At 43.0% G+C, this 19,722-nt stretch overlaps 1 protein-coding gene across 2 annotated transcripts; it reads left to right on the top strand.

Annotated features, from left to right (window-relative positions):
• Positions 1-3,826: 3,826 nt before the first annotated feature.
• mapk6 (mitogen-activated protein kinase 6) lies at positions 3,827-18,759 on the top strand. Of its 2 annotated transcripts, none has more exons than XM_041065452.1 (8): positions 3,827-4,027; positions 8,265-9,176; positions 9,311-9,628; positions 14,626-14,770; positions 15,200-15,364; positions 15,515-15,710; positions 16,003-16,120; positions 16,322-18,759. In XM_041065452.1, the coding sequence occupies exons 2-8, from the start codon at positions 8,940-8,942 to the stop codon at positions 17,414-17,416; spliced, it is 2,274 nt and encodes a 757-aa protein (XP_040921386.1). In that variant the 5' UTR covers positions 3,827-4,027; positions 8,265-8,939; the 3' UTR covers positions 17,417-18,759. The 2 variants fall into 2 exon arrangements, with proteins under 2 accessions (XP_040921386.1, XP_040921465.1); XM_041065531.1 differs by lacking the exon at positions 3,827-4,027 and adding an exon at positions 7,421-7,540.
• Positions 18,760-19,722: the final 963 nt, after the last annotated feature.

Genomic DNA, 19,722 nt, shown 5'->3' with positions numbered 1-19,722 from the left:
CTGACACCACACACGTAGATAATTAACAGGGAAAACATCTGATACAGGACTAACAACATGCACAAAACAGACTGAGAGAGACAAAATCAGGAGTTATGAAATATGTTCAGACAGCAGAGTGCTGACAATGATGACACAGGACGTCCTTGATCTTATTTGAAACCCAAATATTATGAGTAATAAGACTATGTAGACAGTAAAAAGAGTGAGAGGACAGAGGTGCGGTGGTAATATTATCGTACATCTAGATAAGAGATATTATACACAGCATTTTAAATTGCAGCTGTCTCATATCTATCAATCTCTGTCTATCTCTCTCTCTCTCTCCATTGAAGTGTTGTGGACTGTGTGTTCTTGGTGCAATTATCAGAGTTTTATGGCCTGTTTCAGGCTTTGAACAGTGAGCTTCACCAGGATTTGTTCCAGTTGTAGGGGGAAATCACAGGCAGCTTTTAACTTCGACCTTGTTTTTTAATCTTTATGGCTTTATTGCCATAAATTAAAACAAAAAACTGTTTCCACACAAGTGTGTCATCAAACTTTTTGGAAGTTACTTATCTAGAACTGTAATTTTTTTGTTGAAATCAACCTTGGATGAAATTTATTATATAATCAGAATTTTAGGTTGTTTACTGGATTTACATCACTTCTTTAGAAGAGGGAAAACTCCTGCTTGAGACAGTGGAAGTTTTACCTAATTTTCACAAGGTAACATTTAACAGAAAACCAGACTACTGTAGTATTATTACTCCAGTTGTCTAAATGTGTGCGGGCAAGCTTCTTTGGACTAATTAAGGCTACATCTAAATTTACACCAGATTAATTCAGGGATGTGGCTTCCAAAAACACCCTGTTAAAATCTAGGAAAATTGGCCGGGACATTGACTTTGACAGCTTGTTTGTTACCTGAACATGTTGAGTAGTTTTGAACACATAAGCACCTGTGGGTGAGAGTTTTCTGTATTAGTCCTGTTAAGAAACATTCAGATTCCAAAGCTTCTGATCCTCTTACATCACCACGAAACACTCAGTTTTATCTCTGACCCCACACAAACAAATTCAATCACAAATACACAACAGGCACACAATACATGCAGTGTTCCTGCTGCATCATTTAATAATTTCTCTGCAGAATATCCAGAGAATTGACAGTCTTTTTTATTGTCTGTCTGAGGGCGAGGAGCAGGCAAAACAGGTTACATCACATCATACCCCAACACACACACACACACACAAAGAGCCCTGTAGGTCTTAGGATGCTCCACTCACAGATGGTGGAAGGACAGAAAAGCAAAGACAGATGGTCTGGTCCTCTCGTCTCGTCTCGTCTCCTCTCTTGTCCTCTCCTCTTGCTTTCCCTGCTTACAAAAGTGCTGTAATGCAGTTAATGCTGGTAAAACAGGTCAAAGATTCAAGATCTGCTGCCACTCTGATAATTGGATTTTTCCTGTTCTTCAAAATTGGCCTTTTAATGCAAGCAAAAACATTTCATTCTGACCTACTTTTTGGCCATATGAACAGCCTCCCTTCCATTATCCTGTCACTTTAGGACGCAAAATTACCACAAAGCACCATTCAGAAATACTTTGAAAAGTGATTGATGCATGAAGGAAGACTTGTTGCTCTCTAACATCTGTTCATTGAATTTATAGGCAGAGCTGATTAGCCTGTTAACATTGCAGACCCTCCACAGACATGCTGGACACATTTCCGATCACACTGTACGTCACCGTGTACGTCACCCTGTAAAGAGAAAAAAAGGCTTATTCCAGGCCAGTGGTGGTGGCACTATTGTGTGTTATGTAATAATACTGTCACGCCCCACTAACACTCTCCCCTCGGAATAAATCATTTAAACAGCTGAATGAGATCCCATCTGTCCTGCACAAAGGCACAGTTGTCATGCAGGAGTGTGAACAGATTTGTTTCTTTATACGCTAATCTCGCCTTACCTTTGAGCAGGTCTGTGTGGACATCCTCTGTTCTGACGCAGGAAGAGAGAGACTTCCTGGAACAGAGAGCAGTGAGATGAAACATTGTGTTCACGCTAAGTTAATGGGTATGAGGAGGAGGCTTTTTCCAAAAATTTTGAGGTTTAAAAATGAACCAGTCATATATGATTAGGAGAAAGAGCATTTCAAGATAGAGTAATCACCTACACATTAGATCAAAACACAAAATGTAATGTCATTACATAAACATGTGTGACCCCTGCACTGGAGACATAATCACAGTGGGGAAAGTGTACCAACACTTCCTCTGTTTAGGCCTCTTTCATAACACTGTGAAATGCCTGAGTTGCATGGTACGAGACGTGAACAGGGTGTGTATGGATATCGCAGTTCCCATAAGGGTCAAATGGTCAGTGAAATTAATGAGGGTGCAAGAATTCATGCTCTGTCATGATCCGTTTTGCACCTTTGCTTTGGGGTCCAATCAGACAGACTGTTATATAACAGCAGACACTGTATGAAAAACAGCAGAAGCATCCGAGATTAGTATTGGCCATTCCGACAGCTGATGTTATAGAAAGCAGGCTATATTCCTTCTGTGAATTGCGTTATGTAATGGTCTCTCACTGCACTAATTAAGGTCATCAGTGATTAAATAATTAATGGTGTTTATGGGCTAAGTCCAGCATTGCTTATACAGTCTATCCTTTGAGTATTAGTTACAGTAGATTCACATAGAAGCAAGCCCATACAAGCAACACAGACGTCACCAATTCACCTCTTAAGCAGAAGTAATAATAAGACACCAGTCAGAGAAAAAAAAAAATATAAGCACACAACACAAAACCCACAGCTTTGCCCCCATTTCTCATACGTCCATTCAGATATTTTGGTAACACACAACTGATCCAGACCCTGCAGCAGTCTGGTTTAAATATCAAACAAATACACACGCACACATTTCCTTACAGTCCAAATATGCCAATCTGTTGAGATGCCTGCAACCTGCCACATGACAAGCAGATCAAAACGGAGGAGGGTCTCCTGCTAGAAGGACCAGTCTCACAGGCAGTGAGAGGCAGACACCATGTGGTACAGTGAGTCTAAGAGAGGCAATACGGGTTTCAGGGAGGGAAAATTGGATTTGTGGGGCAACCTTCACTGTGCAGGACAGTCAGCACTGACTCTTCTATGGCATTTGTGCAATCACAACTTCAGTGATGAACCCCCCGCTGATGCTGACCATTACAGAAAGCAATAAAACACAGAGAATCCTTTTCAGAGGACAAGCTGCACACACATGAAAGTGTCTTCTTGAACAGGCTTTTTTTTTTTGCACAACAGTGACCTCATGACTGTAAAGAACTAACAGTACTGTATATGCACATGCTGTAATGTGACAAAATCATCTTTCATTCATAGGTAGACGGACATGTATTTTACATTTTATGCAAATGTGTTTTGGAGGCCTTTCAAAATCCATTAGGGCTGTGTAGTCCTTTGATTTAAACTGACAGATAAAAATCATGAGTCACCAGAACTAGGTTTGCAAAGGTCTCACCCAGAGACAAGAATGTATGTCATTGCAGGCTGTAAAAGATTTGTTCTGTTTCTGCTTTCTACAGACTGACTAAAACATGAAGGAAAGTAATTCGAGAGCAGATATCAAAATGAGGGTGAGAAAAGAAAAAGCCAAGTGTAGGGAAATGGCTGTGAAAGAGAGAGACAGAGAGAAGTGGTGGCAGTGGATTCTAATGGTAGTGGATCTGGCACACTGACAGGCCAAGCCATACACAGAGCTGTCTCCGCCCCTCTCCGGCCGGGCCTATATTAACTCTCCATGGAGCTCCACCTCACAACCAGAGGCACATGGAGTAGGATAACACACCGCCAAGGCTTTGAGAAAACATTCACATACCCACACATATACAGGGAGATACTGGACTGCGCTATAACCTCTCCACCTGTCTGTCTGTCAGGCAAACAGTATCGGATATACAGTATAAATTCTCCTGGATGGACTATTAACTTCTTTACTATGATGCTCCGGTCGTCTCAGGAGAATTTCAGCCTCAGTAAGTGGCAAGAACATTTCATTTTCCATAAGGAACAAGCGGACATGAAGGTGATATGTTAGTGATGTTGAAGATATCTCTGTTATTTGTTTGAAATAGAGATGTCAGGTCTTTAAGCAAAGAATCATAAAAGGGGAAAAGTTGAAATGTAAAGAACAGCTATGTAATGGTGAGCTGGAGTATGGAAGAAATAGGGCTGAGGCACACTGAGTATAAATATGTGTGCATGTGTGTGAGAGTAGGGGTCATACCACTATCACCAGTGGATGAACGTAGGTAAACAGCATGTGCATAACTTCATTCGTCACACAAGGCATACTCTGTACTCAACAAACAACAACCCTGGATTGCAGCAGTGTTTGTTTTGTTCAGGACCATAGAGTATTGCAGTAATACAGAACCATTAATAAATGTAAAAGGCAGGGATAGATGCCACTGTTATCTTTACTGCATTACATACTCAAACATGTTGGGCTAAGATTTAATGTCAACTGTATGACTCATGATGTAAGGGGCCCTGCAGGAGAGGCTGTAATGAACCTGGTGGAAACATATTGTTAGTAACTGTTTGTGATTGGAACACAAGTAATAGATGACTGAGATGTTTTTAGAGGTATCTTCTCCAAAACAATCAAACTGCGAGGGAATTATCTTAGTACCCTAACAGTGAAGGCGAGATACAGTAAGCAGCTTCACCCTCTGACCTCCATTTCTACATTAGAGGGGAAAGAGTGCTCATGGGGCAAGCAAGTGCCAATACCTTATCTATAAATCTTTTTAATCATTAATGTGGCCTTCATCAGAGACAGTCAGACAGTCTTATGAAAGGGGACCAGAGGCCAGTGGGAGGGAATCGTATTTATTATGTCTTGCAATGAAATCAAAGTTTGAACTCTCTCTCCTTAGTTTCTAACTTGTGACGGGTGTGAAGTGTCTTGGTTGTGAGGATGGTTGGCAGTGGACTCCTCAGTACTAGGTCACTGTGTTCAAAATGTCTCGTTAGAAAACATCTGCTCTAGTGAAGTGCCTCATAGCAAAGACACAAAAAGTCTGAACTGCCTTGACCCCTGATTTACCAGTAGAGGAGGGGAATCAAAACTCGAATTGGTAAAGAATCATTTTAGCATTCATTAGAAGAAATTCATTGTAAACTCTTCCTAAAGTAGCTTCACTCGCGTATTTCATTCCTTTAAAAAAAAAGAAAGAAAGAAACTTGGAAGTGCTCATAATTCGACAGAACGAAAAATGAAATAAAGGCTCAACACTGCATGGATGGCATTTCAGTTTTCTCAGTTTCTCTTTCATATCTAGCGATGTGAGCGTTAAAGATATATTTCTGTCTCTCCGTTCGACTAATAATCGAGACCGAGAGATAAGTCGCTCTCCAAGTCTGTCGCATCCCGTTCAGTCCGCATGCAGATTCTGTTCTCCATCGCAGAGCCCATCCCGGCCTGTGAGAGGCATCTGCATTCTCGGGCACATGGGTTCTCACATGGTCTGCCTGCGGATGCTGATGTAGGCTGCTGCGGTTGTGATGCTGCTGCCTGTCCGCCCGCCCGCCCATCCATCCACCTCCTCATCCAGTCACAGCATCCACAGCGAGAGAGGACCAGGCGCTGTAGGATTGCCTTCCAACCGCAGTCTGAATTAGGGATCTGAAGGGAGAGAACTAGCGTCTTCCACTGATCTCTCTTGGTTTTGTTTTGCTCGGGATGTGTGAGTCTCACGGAGACGATACATGAGGGCGGATCGCTAAAGGAGAAGCACTCCGCGCATCACGGTGCCAGGTGGACTTTCTAAACCCGCAAGCCGCAGTGAATGACCTGTCCGAGGGGTTTTTCTCACTGACTAATGCGACACTGCGTGTCATAGTCGGAAAAACAACATTAATTCCCACCAAAGCCAAAAAAAAAAATAGGAAAAACAAATCGTGGACCAATCCGGGAAACAACAGCCTGATTGCAAAGAAGAAGCAAACAACATCTACTGTACGTAATAAATAAATAAATAAAAGACCAAGGTTCAAAAATGGGAGAAATAGTACCTCCTCTATTATAGCCCGTGAAAAGACTGTATCTGGATGTTGGCAGGCCTGAATTTTCAGCTGACTAGATTAGATTTTGTGAAATAATAGATTGCAAATAGAGAGAAGAGGGTATAAGCATCTGACATCTCTATTTCAGGTAAAATGAGCAGTGGTCATAGCTTTTTGTGTAGCTTATCCACGTGTTTTTGGACTTTGTCATCTCTCTTTGGATAGGCAATAAGAAATGGCATAAAAATCTCGTTTATCACACAGCATTCTGTTTATATTTAAGAGGTTGCAAGAGACAACCAGTGACAGCAAAAATAATTCAAGCAAACCCGTTTCTTCACATGCTTGTTTCTACTAGGATTAAGCATATTATCAACAGGCCAAGTAGGTTATAACTATTGTCTTTTTTACAGTTTGCAACTGTGGCTGAATTTTACCTCAAAGGTGCTATGGCAATACTGAAAGATGATTACAGCATTCTTGTTTACTGCAAACATTACTGGCATCTGTTCGACGTTGTTATCGTTTCATCCATAAACATGTAAATTCCGAGTGGGATTTTGAATCTACCGCTGTCACGTGATCTGCAAGCTGCAAGCACATCTTTTGAATGACTCTTGCTGCTTTCACGCACTGCTCGAAGTTCCCAGATGCAATAGTTATGAAAACATCCGTCGTGCATTCTGTTCGTGACTTTGCTTCTTTTGTTGCTTTTTTGTCAAATTTAGTTATATATTTTACGTCCAATTAAAAAAAAACATTATCAGTTCTTGATACACTATATCAGATATGGTTGCAATTCATATAGCCTACTGTAGATTTGTATTACATTTTATTACATTATTAAGACTATTTAAAAGATTTACAAAGGCATTACAAGAAAGATGGGACAGAGAACAGTGAGTATAATGTTTCTGAGATCCTGACTAATACGTGAAAAAAAACATAAAAATGTCAATTCATGTAAATAATGCAGGTTAAGTTTAATTGGTCATAAATAGATAAAGTAAATGCTGATTAACAACCACATTTGTATTTGTTTATTGTGTGTAAATTGGCACTATTGAACTCGTTGCCTGCCTAATAAACCCAATGAACCTGTGAGTGGCTTCAGGATAATGTTTATTTATAGCTACAGATGAAAATTATAATTAATAAAAAATGAAATAGTGATAATCATTAAATCAATAATCATTAAAAGTAAATGGGGTAACTCATTTGTCATAGACCACAGATACCTCAACATTGCAACAAATTACTGCTTTATCAAATCATTTGTGAAGGACTCCCCGCACCGTATTTGGGACGTTTCCGGCAGTCCCTGAACGCAACATCGTGACGTCACTCTGCCTTTCATAGCTCTGCCCAGCCTAAATGGCGATTGCAACAGATCCGCAGAGCTCGGGGAGCAAAGCGTAGTCAAACCTTTTTTGGGTTTGATTAAACATATAACGAAACTAATGCGACGAACAAGGACTGTAAGTAAAGTCTTATATGTCGATATTTGCCATTGTTATGTACATTATATGTCATTTCGCCGTAGATTCGTGATCGTTTTTAGCGGTTTAACCGACCGCGGCTTTGTGCCGCTTAGCGATAGCAAAACTGTACCACGTAGTCAGGAGCCTCCGCCAACAACGGCTCCTTTGTTCACCCAATCGTCGGATTTCACTGTAACGCTGTGTTTGATATTTATGAAATAGGCAGTGCATTGAGATCTTTGTTTTCCACGTATACTTTGGTTCATGTGTGTGCTACCGTGTGGCCGTGGTTATGTGATAAAGCAAGTAGACAGAGGTCTGCCAGTAGCGTGTGAGCTTGCCTTCCATTCTTGGCTTTTTTTTTCGCCAGACCCAGTGCAGGCCAAAGTAGGCGCTATGAAATCAACGTAAATCTCGAAGTAAAGGCATTTTTTTGTTCACTGTGTGGTATATTAGAATCCTCGCCGATGTTGATTTTAGCTAAGCTTATGTGGGTTATCTCACAATTTTATCGATACCCAGAAACCAGACCATCAAGCGCCGAAACCGGGCGGGGGAGGGGTTAGTTTCCATTGATGTCACATCTCAACGTGAGCCGGAAGGCTTTTTTGTGGAAATTTTCTGTTGTTAAATGATGGACTTTAAACTTCATGGAATCTTTTTTCTTACCTTGTTTTTGTTCTGTGTTTTTTTTTTTTTTTTTTGTTCCCTTGTCTTCCAGGTTATACCCAAGTAAAATGGAGGATAGTTTTGATTGTGACTGTGGCGAGCTTGAGCCACCTGATCACTGAGGGTGAAAAATTACATTGAAGACTTAAAGGCCAGACGCATTTCAGTTTTATAGATCAGATGCCTTGACAGGAAAAGTACACAGACACAGATAAGTACATATTTAAAAATAAAAAGAAGAAGAAAAGTGCATTTAGGCACATTTCACATGACGCTGCTCAGGACCAGTCATACACTGAATGTATCTGCACTGTGAGGATGCAACTACAGGCTTTTATAGTTTAACATAGTGACAGTGCTTTTTAATCAGCCCCAAAGTTCATTCCATTGCAGTCTAAAAACACTAGTCTACAAAGAACTGCTCATTTAAAGATATCCACACATCCGGGATTGGAGGAGGAATTCAACTTAAATACTTACATTTTCTCTCCTTATTCAAGATGGAAAGAAAGTTTGACTACACATTAGTGCCCCGCATCTGACAGTGACGGCTGGACAGGGGGGACTCGGTAGTCGTCTGTACAGGGGTCAGTTAGCTCAGCCTTTGAAGCGGTGGGGCAATTGTCCTTTAAATTCCTCTGTTGGTGTTAAAGTTGGACTTGAGACAGGCCAGAGACCAAACGTTAGAGATAGCAGCAGCTTGGAGTCAGAGCCTAAAACGGTCGTCATGGCAGAGAAGTTTGAGTCACTGATGAACATCCATGGCTTCGACCTGGGTTCTCGCTACATGGACTTGAAGCCTCTGGGCTACGGAGGGAACGGCCTGGTGTTCTCAGCAGTTGACACTGACTGTGACAAGCGTGTAGCTGTGAAGAAAATTATCTTGACTGACCCCCAGAGTGTGAAGCATGCCCTGCGAGAAATCAAGATTATCAGACGCCTCGACCATGACAACATTGTCAAGGTAAATTGCAAGAGGTCCACTAAAAGTAAAAAAGAGTACTTGTCCTGTTGTCCGAGTATGAAAGAAAATATGATGACTTTATGTCCAATTTGAAAACTGACTTCCAGTACTCACTGTTCCTTTTTTGTCATCAGGTGTTCGAGACACTGGGCCCCAGTGGTCGCAGGCTAACAGAGGACGTGGTGTCCCTGACAGAGGTCAACTCTGTCTACATTGTACAAGAGTATATGGAGACGGACCTGTGTCAGCTGCTGGAGAGGGGCCTTCTGTCTGAGGGCCATGCCAGGCTCTTCATGTACCAGCTCCTCAGGGGCCTTAAATACATCCACTCTGCCAATGTGCTGCACCGCGACCTCAAGCCTGCCAACCTGTTTGTCAACACAGAGGACTTGGTACTGAAGATCGGGGACTTTGGACTGGCCCGAATCATGGACCCTCACTACTCTCACAAGGTAGGACCTGTCTCTGAATAGCTGTTCCAGGCGTTGTTATATTCATGGAAAATTTAGAAGATGATTATTATGGGGTTTCATGATGAGCAGTGTGTTGAAAAGGTGCAAAGACTAGATTTCTAAGAAGCGCAGACAACAATGTTTACACTCTTTCTGCCCAAAGATGAAAGATTTATTGTCCAGAGATGACATGTTTGTGGTGTTGCCCAGCATTCCTCAAAGTGACACAGTTTCACAGCAGGAAGTAAACAAGAGGAGATGTGGTTCCTTGAGGTAACGCCTCTGTTTCCCTTCTCAGGAGAAGTAAGGCTGTGGAAAGCACAATCCTGGGAATTTTTTTCTCCCACCATTCACAGGCATATACAATTAGAAGTGAAAACGGGCTCAAATCCAAGTCTAAATATACAGATGAGTGGGCTCATGGTAATGTGGCTTAATGAAGATGAACATAATCCGCATTTCTCGGTGGGGGGGAAAAACAGCAAATATTTGAATGTAGCATTGGCAAAACAGATGCAGTTCAGCCTTGAGCTTTTGTCAGCTCCTAATGATGATGCTGAAGGCTGGAGGCTATGGCAGAGGCATTGTGGACATGCTGCATTTAAATATATAAAGATGTATTTATATCAGAGAGTGCATGTTTTCCCTCGGTTCCACTTGCCAGGAGGTTATTACTCCGTTTCCAAGCCTATTTACTTGCAGAATCAAGAAAACCAGGTCTCAGTGAAGGCTGTTTTCTTTGTGTTTCAAGGCGTTTTCCTTGTTTCTCATCAGATGCCAGCATAATGTAAACCTAGGCATTAAAAGCCAGATGTTTACAAGACCAAAATGTTGAATGTACACATTTTAATGCTCCTCATAAACTTGTATTTTGTTTTGTGAAGCATTGTAATGATAGCAGTAAAGTAGATTGCTTTTGTCTTTAGTATGAGAAGAATCTGGATCACCTTGTCTGATTGTAGCCAGGTGGTAGGCCCATATTGTTGTAGTGTGTTTCAGTCACCTTTTATAAAGGGATGAGGAAATTCCAGTCGAAGGCCATATGGTGCAGTGGTGTGAGGAAATCTAGGCTGGGAAGTCTCCCCCCCCCCTCCCCCAACTCTCTCTCTTTGTTTGTAGCTGCTGGATCTCCTTAGAGCACCAAGGCAGTCAGATGCTTACACGTGTCTCAGATTAGTCATCGGAGGGTTTGAAGTGGCTCACGTGATGTGATCCCTCTGACTGGCACAGCCTCATTCATATCCCTTACACAGCCAGGATCCTGCCACATCATACATCACTCTGAGACAGACTTACACCCACTTGTTTACCAGAAGTGCTTGTTTCCAGCTCACCACCTCTAATAGGCTAGTCACATTTTCAGCTCTGCATTCTATATTCTCATATTAGTCATATCCTAGGTGGAGACAATGGGTCGCTCTGCAATAGGAAGGGGAAGGCGAAGACTTACAGTTGTGGGGAAGAAGTGAGTGTTTCTCACACATTTCCGTCCCTGCAGCCACCCACCCAACATTACTGCACTCCTCCCTCATGTCAGGGTTTGCCATGTGGTCTTTTTCCCTCTATGTAAGCAGTTTTTTCTGATGGGAAACATGCTGGCAAGTGGGTATTGAAAAGTTGCTTGGCTGGGGTCAGCTCTCTTGTGTTTGTCTATTGTCTGCTGTAGCACTGCAACAGACTACTGCTGCTGAGTTTTTGTCAAGGATACAAATGCTGTAGTCACGCAGTCAGACTGACTTTAACAGGGTTTGACCCTTCTCTCCTTTTCAAATGGGGTTACTGTGTTTTGTCTGTCACTACTATGATAACAATAGTAATGTGGTGGGGGTGGATGTGCTGAGATCTCCACCAACCTCTTTTTCTTGGCACTTATAGTCATCTGATAGTGTGTGTGTGTGGTGTCTCAGAGCAAATTAGGCTTGTTTAACAATTCACCCATCACCCTCACAAGACACTAGTGAAGTGTGTAAGGCATTAAAAAAAAAAACAGTTGGTTTCGGTGTCAACCAGACATTAAGACAAAACCAGTGGGGGAAAATCTCACAACCACCCTCTTCTTCTACCAGACAGGGTGAGCCAGAGCAGCTGGGTGGCTGAGTGCATGTTATTTGAATAACGTCGTTGCTAAATAAAGAAGAGCTCTTCGCCAGTGAACCTCAGTTTCTGGCGTAGTTTCAGTAATGTGGTAGCTAGAATCATGCATCAGTGGCGTAGGTACAAGGCACTTGTTCCACCTTTTCCTCCTACATTCCTACTTTTTTGTACAGCTTGGGTTAATAAAAAAAAAACATAACTCCTCACGATTCCCTTCAGGCTTTTATTAATCCTGCATGGCTTTGTTTTAAGTCCGGCCCTCATGGTGGCCCCGGGATCAAGAATGACAAGAATTCACGTGCAGTCATCCAACTTCTCCAACCCTGATTCCCCTCCTTTCCCAGCCAGCTCTTTGTCTTGTTGTGGGAGCCTTTCTCGGGCCTTATTTGAAGCTAATCTAAAGCCTGTGTTCATTTCCAGTTGTAGCCTGCCATTTAACGGGAACGAGAGAGGCTACCGTGGATGTAGCCTGCATTTAGGTTTAGCATTGGTTGTGCTTAAGCAAGCTGTTTTGGTTTTAAATGAAGGTGGCTGTGGCTGTAAACCTCTCCAGGATAGTGTAACACATTTAATGTGTGACTTAGCTAAGTGATATCACATCTGCTTATCGTGGCAACATGTTATTTTAGAGGTGAAATCCAGTCTAGTTTTCACATCACGTCACATCTGAATGTCCGATCATTTGCTCTGAGGTGAACAGACCACTTACTGGACCTAAGTCTTGTCTTTTGAAATGAAGACTAACAGATAATTTGATGTTGAAAATAGCCTATTTGCATGTTAATATAAGTTGAAGTAGTTGAATATAAACTTGAAAACTCATGACTGTAGGATCTTGTGCTTGTCTGTGGCTGTGTAGAATTCAGTAATCTGAGATGCTGTAGAGATAATAACCGGGAAGTTTTCAGGAATGTTATAAGAGGAGGGTTCACTGAGGTCCTTTCTGCCACACAAGCATCCTGCACAACACACAACTCCAAACCACAACTGCAAGAACGCACACACATCTGACCCAATTACTCAGCCAGCAACAGGCTTGTCTGGCACCAGGCTTCCAGGGAGTCAACTTGATGAATTTCAGAGAGGTGGTTTCACTTATTTTCACAAGCCTGAAAGGATCCTGCAGTTTTCAAAAAACAAAATCAGCAGGAATTATGGTAATCATCCATAGACTGGGCCGAAATAATAAAGAGAATTTATTGTTTATCTGTTATTGAGGTCTAAATGTTCAATGTGTTGTGAAACTGCAGTGAAGTGAAGTGAAACTGCACTTATCCCTTTTTTGTAATGCCAGTTTACCTGTGGAATGATTCACGGATGTGTGGGTAGATGGCTTAAAACTAAAATAAACTCACTGCCAGCAAGGAAATCTATCATTTTATTCTTCTTTCACCGGCTTCTGTGAAACAGCACCGCTTTATCCTGGAAATGGAGGCCAGGCTGGGGATGATCTCACTGACTATGCACCAACCACATTTACTGACATCTGGTCCGACCTGCTAAAGGTTGCTGCAGACTGACACACTGAGGGAGCCTGTTATGAGTCATTAAATGTCAGCTTGGTCTAATCTAGATCAGGTGGTTAAGTTATTCACCAACTGTTGCCAGAGGTATTGAGATGCCTGATGCTTTAATGCCCTGTGTGTCTGTCTTTGTGGTGAGTGGCCCACTTAGAAAATCTGTAAAAGTAAAAGGCGAGCTGGAATGCACTATATACCCTCGGCTGGTAGGCAAACTCTAATCTGCTCCTTTTAGTTCAGAGTCCATCGTACACTGTATTGTCCTTACGCAATGGCCCAACACTCTTTCAAACTGACCTAATCTACATCTCTGTTGCAACTGTCGCTGGTTGCATGTATGTGAATATTCCCTAACCACATTCACGCAGGTCAAACGCTTTACTAGCCATTTCTTAGAATGAGTGCTGCACAGCCATGCAGGTTTCAGCCAGCAGATATGACCTGCCTGTGTGCGAAACTGCCGTCTAATTGCCCTCAATCTCTTTACAGGGTTCTCGGTGAAAGCCACTGCTAGACTGAGACAAACAGATTAGCTGGTTACCTGAAGGAGGGAGTTGTATCTACAGTCTACGTGGTGTGTCATTTATAGGCCTATCAAAACAAGGGCGTGCAGAGCGGTGATACACTCCAGGATAGTGTGACATAAAGTATTTGTAGCTAAATTAGGGCAGAAACAGGAGCCTGGCTCAGTGGCGAGCTGACCATTTTGGTCTCACCGCAAACTACCACTGCATGAGGGGGCAAAGGCAGTGAGGGTGTTGTTTTACCACCTCCCCTCCCCCCAGTGTCCCAGTGTGTACACGCACACACTCCCACAGGTCAGTTTCCTTTGTGTTCAGTGTCCTCTGTCCCTGTGAATAGTCAGGCACTGTGTGAGAGTGGAGTGCAGATTGGTGTCACTGGTGTGTCGGTGTGTGGCAGCAGGGGATTATCCTGCTCTCTCAGACTGCTGACAGGGCCTGCACGTGTCTGATCTCCCCCCTTTCATCTGTCTTTTCTCTCTGGGGTCTTTGTCTCCATGCTGTGTTGCGTACGTGACCGGCACAGAGCAGGTCCGTCAAGGAGACGGCACGGTCAGGACTTATGAAGTTTAGCACAGACCAGTAGGCATGGTTTGTTCTGGGACTTGTGTTGGCAGCAGTGTTGGGTGGCACACATGGAGGCACATAAAGAAATGTTAATCCCATTTATCTATTACGGAGGGGTCCAGCGGTTTAGAGAGTTTAGAGCCTCTTAACTGTGAATGAACCAAACATGGGGACACAGCAGTTCCTTAACAGAGTTTTTGGAAAAATACAACTGGGTCATGCTTTCACGTACCTTTTATTTTCACCAGAGTCCCACTAAATATGCCCCCCCCCCCCCCCCCCCTTTCTTAAACAGGGCCATCTCTCTGAAGGTCTGGTCACCAAATGGTACAGATCTCCTCGCCTGCTGCTCTCTCCTAACAACTACACCAAAGCCATCGACATGTGGGCCGCTGGCTGCATCTTTGCTGAGATGCTCACGGGGAAAACCCTGTTTGCAGGTAAACACTGACTCAGTTTGTCATGTCTGACTCACTCTAACACCCCATACACAAACATACTGGAAGGCAGTCTTTAGAGCAGGTCATTTGACTCTGAGGTAAATGTGTAGCATAGGTCTGATGAGGCAAAGCTTCATCCTCTTAGTCAGTATGTCTGTGTTCAGAACAGATAGAAGATCCAAGCCCAGAGTCCATCTGCTTTTACTATCCTTATTGCTCTCCTTTGCAAATCCAGCAGAAGCTGGGAGACACAGACTGTACTTGTTTGTTGAAACCGCCTTGAGCCGAACACAAGGCAAATAACATCTCTGCTCTCATGATCTGCCGTGCTCAGCCTCACTCAAAACAAACTCACTTAGTCATGCAGATGTTGAATGTTGTGTAACTCTTCTAAGAAAGTGCCTGATGTTTGTCTTGCTGGTGTTTCAGGAGCCCATGAACTGGAGCAGATGCAGCTGATCCTGGAGTCCATCCCCGTACTGCGAGAGGAAGACAGGCAGGAGCTCCACAGCGTCATCCCCGTCTTCATCCGCAACGACATGTCCAAGCCTCACACACCACTGGCCAAGCTGCTGCCTGACGTCAGTCCCCAGGGTGAGTACCACTTACTTATTCAATCACACGTAATCGCAGGCTCTTGAAGTACTCATGAACACAGACCAAAGATAGGGGTCGGGGTCATATCTGTCATACATGACATCTCATGTTTGTTAATAATCTCGTCATCCTCCCTTTGCTCTCCAGCCCTGGATTTCCTGGAGAAGATCCTGACCTTTAACCCCATGGATCGCCTGACTGCGGAGGAGGCTCTGGCCCACCCCTATATGGCTGACTACTCCTTCCCCCTGGACGAGCCTGTCTCTCTGCACCCCTTCCACATTGAGGATGAAGTAGATGATATCCTGCTCATGGACCAGAGCCACAGCCACACCTGGGACAGGTATGCTCGCTCGCTCGCTTGTTCCCTCTCCTGCTCTCTGACCAGGCTTGGAGGCACAGAGTTACATATTTTCCTCCTCCAGACATTTTTTTGTGAGAATATTATGCCTTGCTCTCTGTAAACTAAGCAGTAACAATATGGATATAAAAGTCACCTGACTTGTTTTCTGGATTAGCTTAATGGTTTGTTTACAAAGTTGGATCCTTTACTGCAGTGTTTTTTTTTAGTCATTCTGTGTGTTTTGTTCCTCTGTGTTTGTGTACTAAAGCATCTCCCTTTTATATTCTGTCAGGTATCACGAGAGCCAGCTGTCAGAGGCGGACTGGCACTTGCACAGCACCCACGACCCAGACGAAGTTCAGGTTGACCCAAGGGCACTCTCTGATGTAACAGACGAGGAGGAGGTCCAGGTGTGTTTGAATTTTGACAAGCATCGGCTTTCTCCTGCTAAAGAAATGATTTTCTCTGTTTATTTCTCTTTAAAAATGAATTTTGAAATCTGCTCCCCAAATGTGAGAATTTGAAAACTCTAACCTCCCAGGGTCCTGAGTGACTTAAACTTACTTTTTGATGAGACAGCAAAGGCTAAATAGTGGCTGTCATCTGTTCAGGTGGATCCTCGTAAATATGCTGATGGAGATCGGGAGAAGTTCCTGGATGAGCCGTCCTTCGACTACTCCAGTCTGTTTCCGCCAGAGCGATCCTGGCAGGACGACCACCACGAGAACAAATACTGTGACTTGCAGTGTAGCCACACCTGTAACTACAAGGCCGTGTCGCCCTCCTACCTGGACAACCTCATCTGGAGGGACAGTGAAGTCAACCACTACTATGAACCCAAGCTCATCATCAACCTCTCCAACTGGAAGGAGCAGCAGAGCAAGGAGAAGGCCGACCGCAAGGCCAAGAGCAAGTGTGAGAAGAATGGGCTGGTGAAGGCCCAGATCGCTCTGCAGGAGGCAGAGAAGACCCAGAGTCCGGTGGAGAAGGACAGAGAGCAGGAAAAACACCAGACAGAGAAGCCTCAAGGCCAGCAGAACCAAGGCTTTGACTTCGACTCCTTCATTGCCAGCACCATTAAACTGAGTCTGCAGCCGGAGCCCTGTCAGGAGGTGGCCTTGCTCAGTGAAGTGGGCCTCCTGAACGAGCTCAACTCTTCCGTCTCCCAGCTGGAGGCTCCCCGCTCAGGCTCCATGTCCAAGTCCATAAGTCAGGAGAAGGAGGAGAAGTGCCTGGTAAACCTCGCCCAGTTAGGTGGAGGAGGGTTTGGAGTCAGCGGCGGGGACAGTGCCTGGCCCTCTCACCCCTGGGAGAGCTTCGGCTCTGGGGAGAGAGTCGGGGACAACGGCTGTTTGATAGATGAGGCGTGCTGGGACATTCGCAAAGAGGACCACTTCCAGAAGGAGAGCACTTACACCAGCTACCTGGACCGCCTGTTCAGCCGGAAGGAAGAGGGGGCCGGAGAGACTGTGGCCAGCCCAGAGACGGAGCCCTCGGAGGGGAGAGAACTGGACGAGAGCTTCCTCGGCAGGAACACAGAGATTGTGCTTAATGTGCAGCTGGACTCTCTGGCCCTGCCTGGCTTTGACAGCACTGATGACTTGCCTCTAAAATCCATCCAGGCCTCCCTCACCCCCTGCACTGTCAAATGCTCCCCACAAATTGCCCACAAAACATACAGCAGCATCTTCAAGCATCTTAATTAAAGAAATATATCCTCCCTCACAGTGCAAAATCTAGACAGTTTTGTTTTTATGTTTTTTAATAATATGGTATATTATTGTACTTGAATCATTTCATACCTTTTTTTTTTATTATGGTTACTTTTAATTATTATTTTTTTGTTTAGTTTTTCTTTTTTTAAGACTTGAGAGCGGTGATTTATTATATTTAAAGAGTTGTGGTCATCACTCTGAGCCTTGATCACCAGGCCTTCACATGGGTTAATGTCTACACCCTCATTGCTAAACTGGCATGTCACTCGCACACTTAAGTACTGTAGATGAACAGAGAGCAGGAGAGCAGCGAAGTAGCTGGAGGAAAAATGGATAGGAGGGGCGGATTTAAGAGATGAGGTTTGGCTGTTTGGGTGTGACATAAAGAAGGATGGTAGACGCTAACATTGCTGTAGGCTTTTAAAGTGCTTTCAAACAGCCTTTCCTGGGATGGGATACACAAGGAAAAAAAGGGGATGGGGTGTCCTTTTTCTTTTTCTTTTTTCTTTTTTGACTTTATAACATTTTTTCCCCAAAGAAAGCTTCCTTAACAACCCTTTCATACTGTAAATCTGACACATGATGCCAGCAGCAACCATTATCGTAGGCGTTAATGTAAATGTGTTATCTACCTCAAGGTAACAGCCGCGAGAGACACTCGAAGCCGCACTAGTGCTTTACACACATGACCATCCTCATACCATGAAATGAAGTGGTCGCGTAGATGAAATCTGTCTCACTTTAGCATTTAACATAGTGAGGTGTTTCAGTAATCATTATTTATTTCTAGCAGATGTGCGATATTTATTTTATCAAAATGTGTTATTTCAATGTGATTATTGAAGATTGAGGAGTTGGACAGACTTCCATTTTCATTTCGGCACTATATGGGCGTGTAAGTGTTCCTTTGTTTTATGGTAGGAATGCAAATTCATCTTATGTTCAAAAAGAAGTTGAGGCTTTCCATTTCCCATCAATATTGTCCTAATGGATATCATTCTTTCTGTTCATTTTTTTTGTTTTTGTTTTTATTTATAGGTGCGTTCTGTTTTTAGTGGAAAAACTGCTTTATGGTTTAAAGAAGCACCTAAAAGTCTTAATTTTTTATCTAAATGTAATGTAAAAAAAATGCGTGCATGGAAGCAAGAGAAAGGTACATTAAAAGTAAAGTTAATGGTGAGTATAATGTACATCAGTTTTAATTGTACGTTTTTTTGTTAAATTTCTATGTACTTTTTCCAGGCAAGCATGATGAATTAGGTTAAGGTGTAGCATGTAGAACACTTATGGACTCTTTTTTTTTTTGTAATCATTGGTTCCCCTGTTCTACAAAATATCTCAAAATAAAAATTACTGGCAAACAGTTTGTCATGTTTTTTTTTTTAATTTTTGGTCAGGGATGGCTCTTAGACCTCATGCACTCAGTTAAGTCGTGTTTTAGTAATTTGAACTTTGTATGATAGCACAGCCACAAGATCCATGTTGTTGGAGAAAGCGCTGACTGCGGTGTTGCCACCTCTAGACTCTCAATTTTAATGTCTAAGCACACAGACTAAATTACACTGCAAGTGCTAGGGACACAAGCTTTGAATCACCTGCTAAATCTAGCTGTGGCTCAGACCACTATATTTCAGAGCTGTCGACTTGGTACGCAGATTCCCACCTGCTTTTAGGTTTAAAACTGCAGAGCGAGGAGCAGCATTGCATAAGGAAAGTACGTTTTCCTCTTTCCACTGCAACATTTTGCCTTTTATGCAACAGTGACGCATTTCTCTGTTAACAAATAGGGTGTTGAAACACAGGCTCCATTTCACCTCCCATTACAGACAGCCTCACCACTATCTATTTCCAAACTTCTCAAAAGCTTGACTTGTTTGAGACAAGAGAGCACGACAAGACGACCGCATCAAACTGTGTGGAAATAATGGGTTCCTGTAGGTTGTGGTGACATTGCCACAGTCAGTCAGTTCTGGGATCAGAGGGAGGAGCGAGGAGTCCTATTCTCATGACAAGAAAGGGCTCATATAATTTATTGAGTCATGCATAGTCCTTAAATGTAAAAAAAAAAAGCATATTTTGGAGTCAAGCTGGATTTTCTTTACATTAATCTTAATGCATATATGTTTTTTGCCTTAACTGACATAAATAAAAATTTAAAAATTACTACTTTTATTGTGCAATAGAAATTCCAAGCGGTAAAATACTCATTAATAAGTAAACGGTACTGCATTCAAAATGTTATTTAAGTAAAATTATTTATGAGCAAAACCTACTCTACTATCAAAGTAAATACTAAT

This window comes from Toxotes jaculatrix, chromosome 1, assembly GCF_017976425.1.
Source record: "Toxotes jaculatrix isolate fToxJac2 chromosome 1, fToxJac2.pri, whole genome shotgun sequence".
NCBI lineage: Eukaryota > Metazoa > Chordata > Actinopteri > Toxotidae > Toxotes > Toxotes jaculatrix.
Note: the sequence above shows the minus strand (reverse complement) of the source record. Positions and strands in the feature narration are given on the sequence as shown.

Excerpts from the sequence above, each read along its gene's own strand:
- mapk6 (XM_041065452.1), top strand. The coding sequence starts at position 8,940 with ATGGCAGAGAAGTTTGAGTCACTGATGAACATCCATGGCTTCGACCTG. Across the intron at positions 9,629-14,625 it reads ACCCTCACTACTCTCACAAG|GGCCATCTCTCTGAAGGTCT; the intron begins GTAGGACCTGTC and ends TTTCTTAAACAG. Across the intron at positions 14,771-15,199 it reads GGGGAAAACCCTGTTTGCAG|GAGCCCATGAACTGGAGCAG; the intron begins GTAAACACTGAC and ends CTGGTGTTTCAG.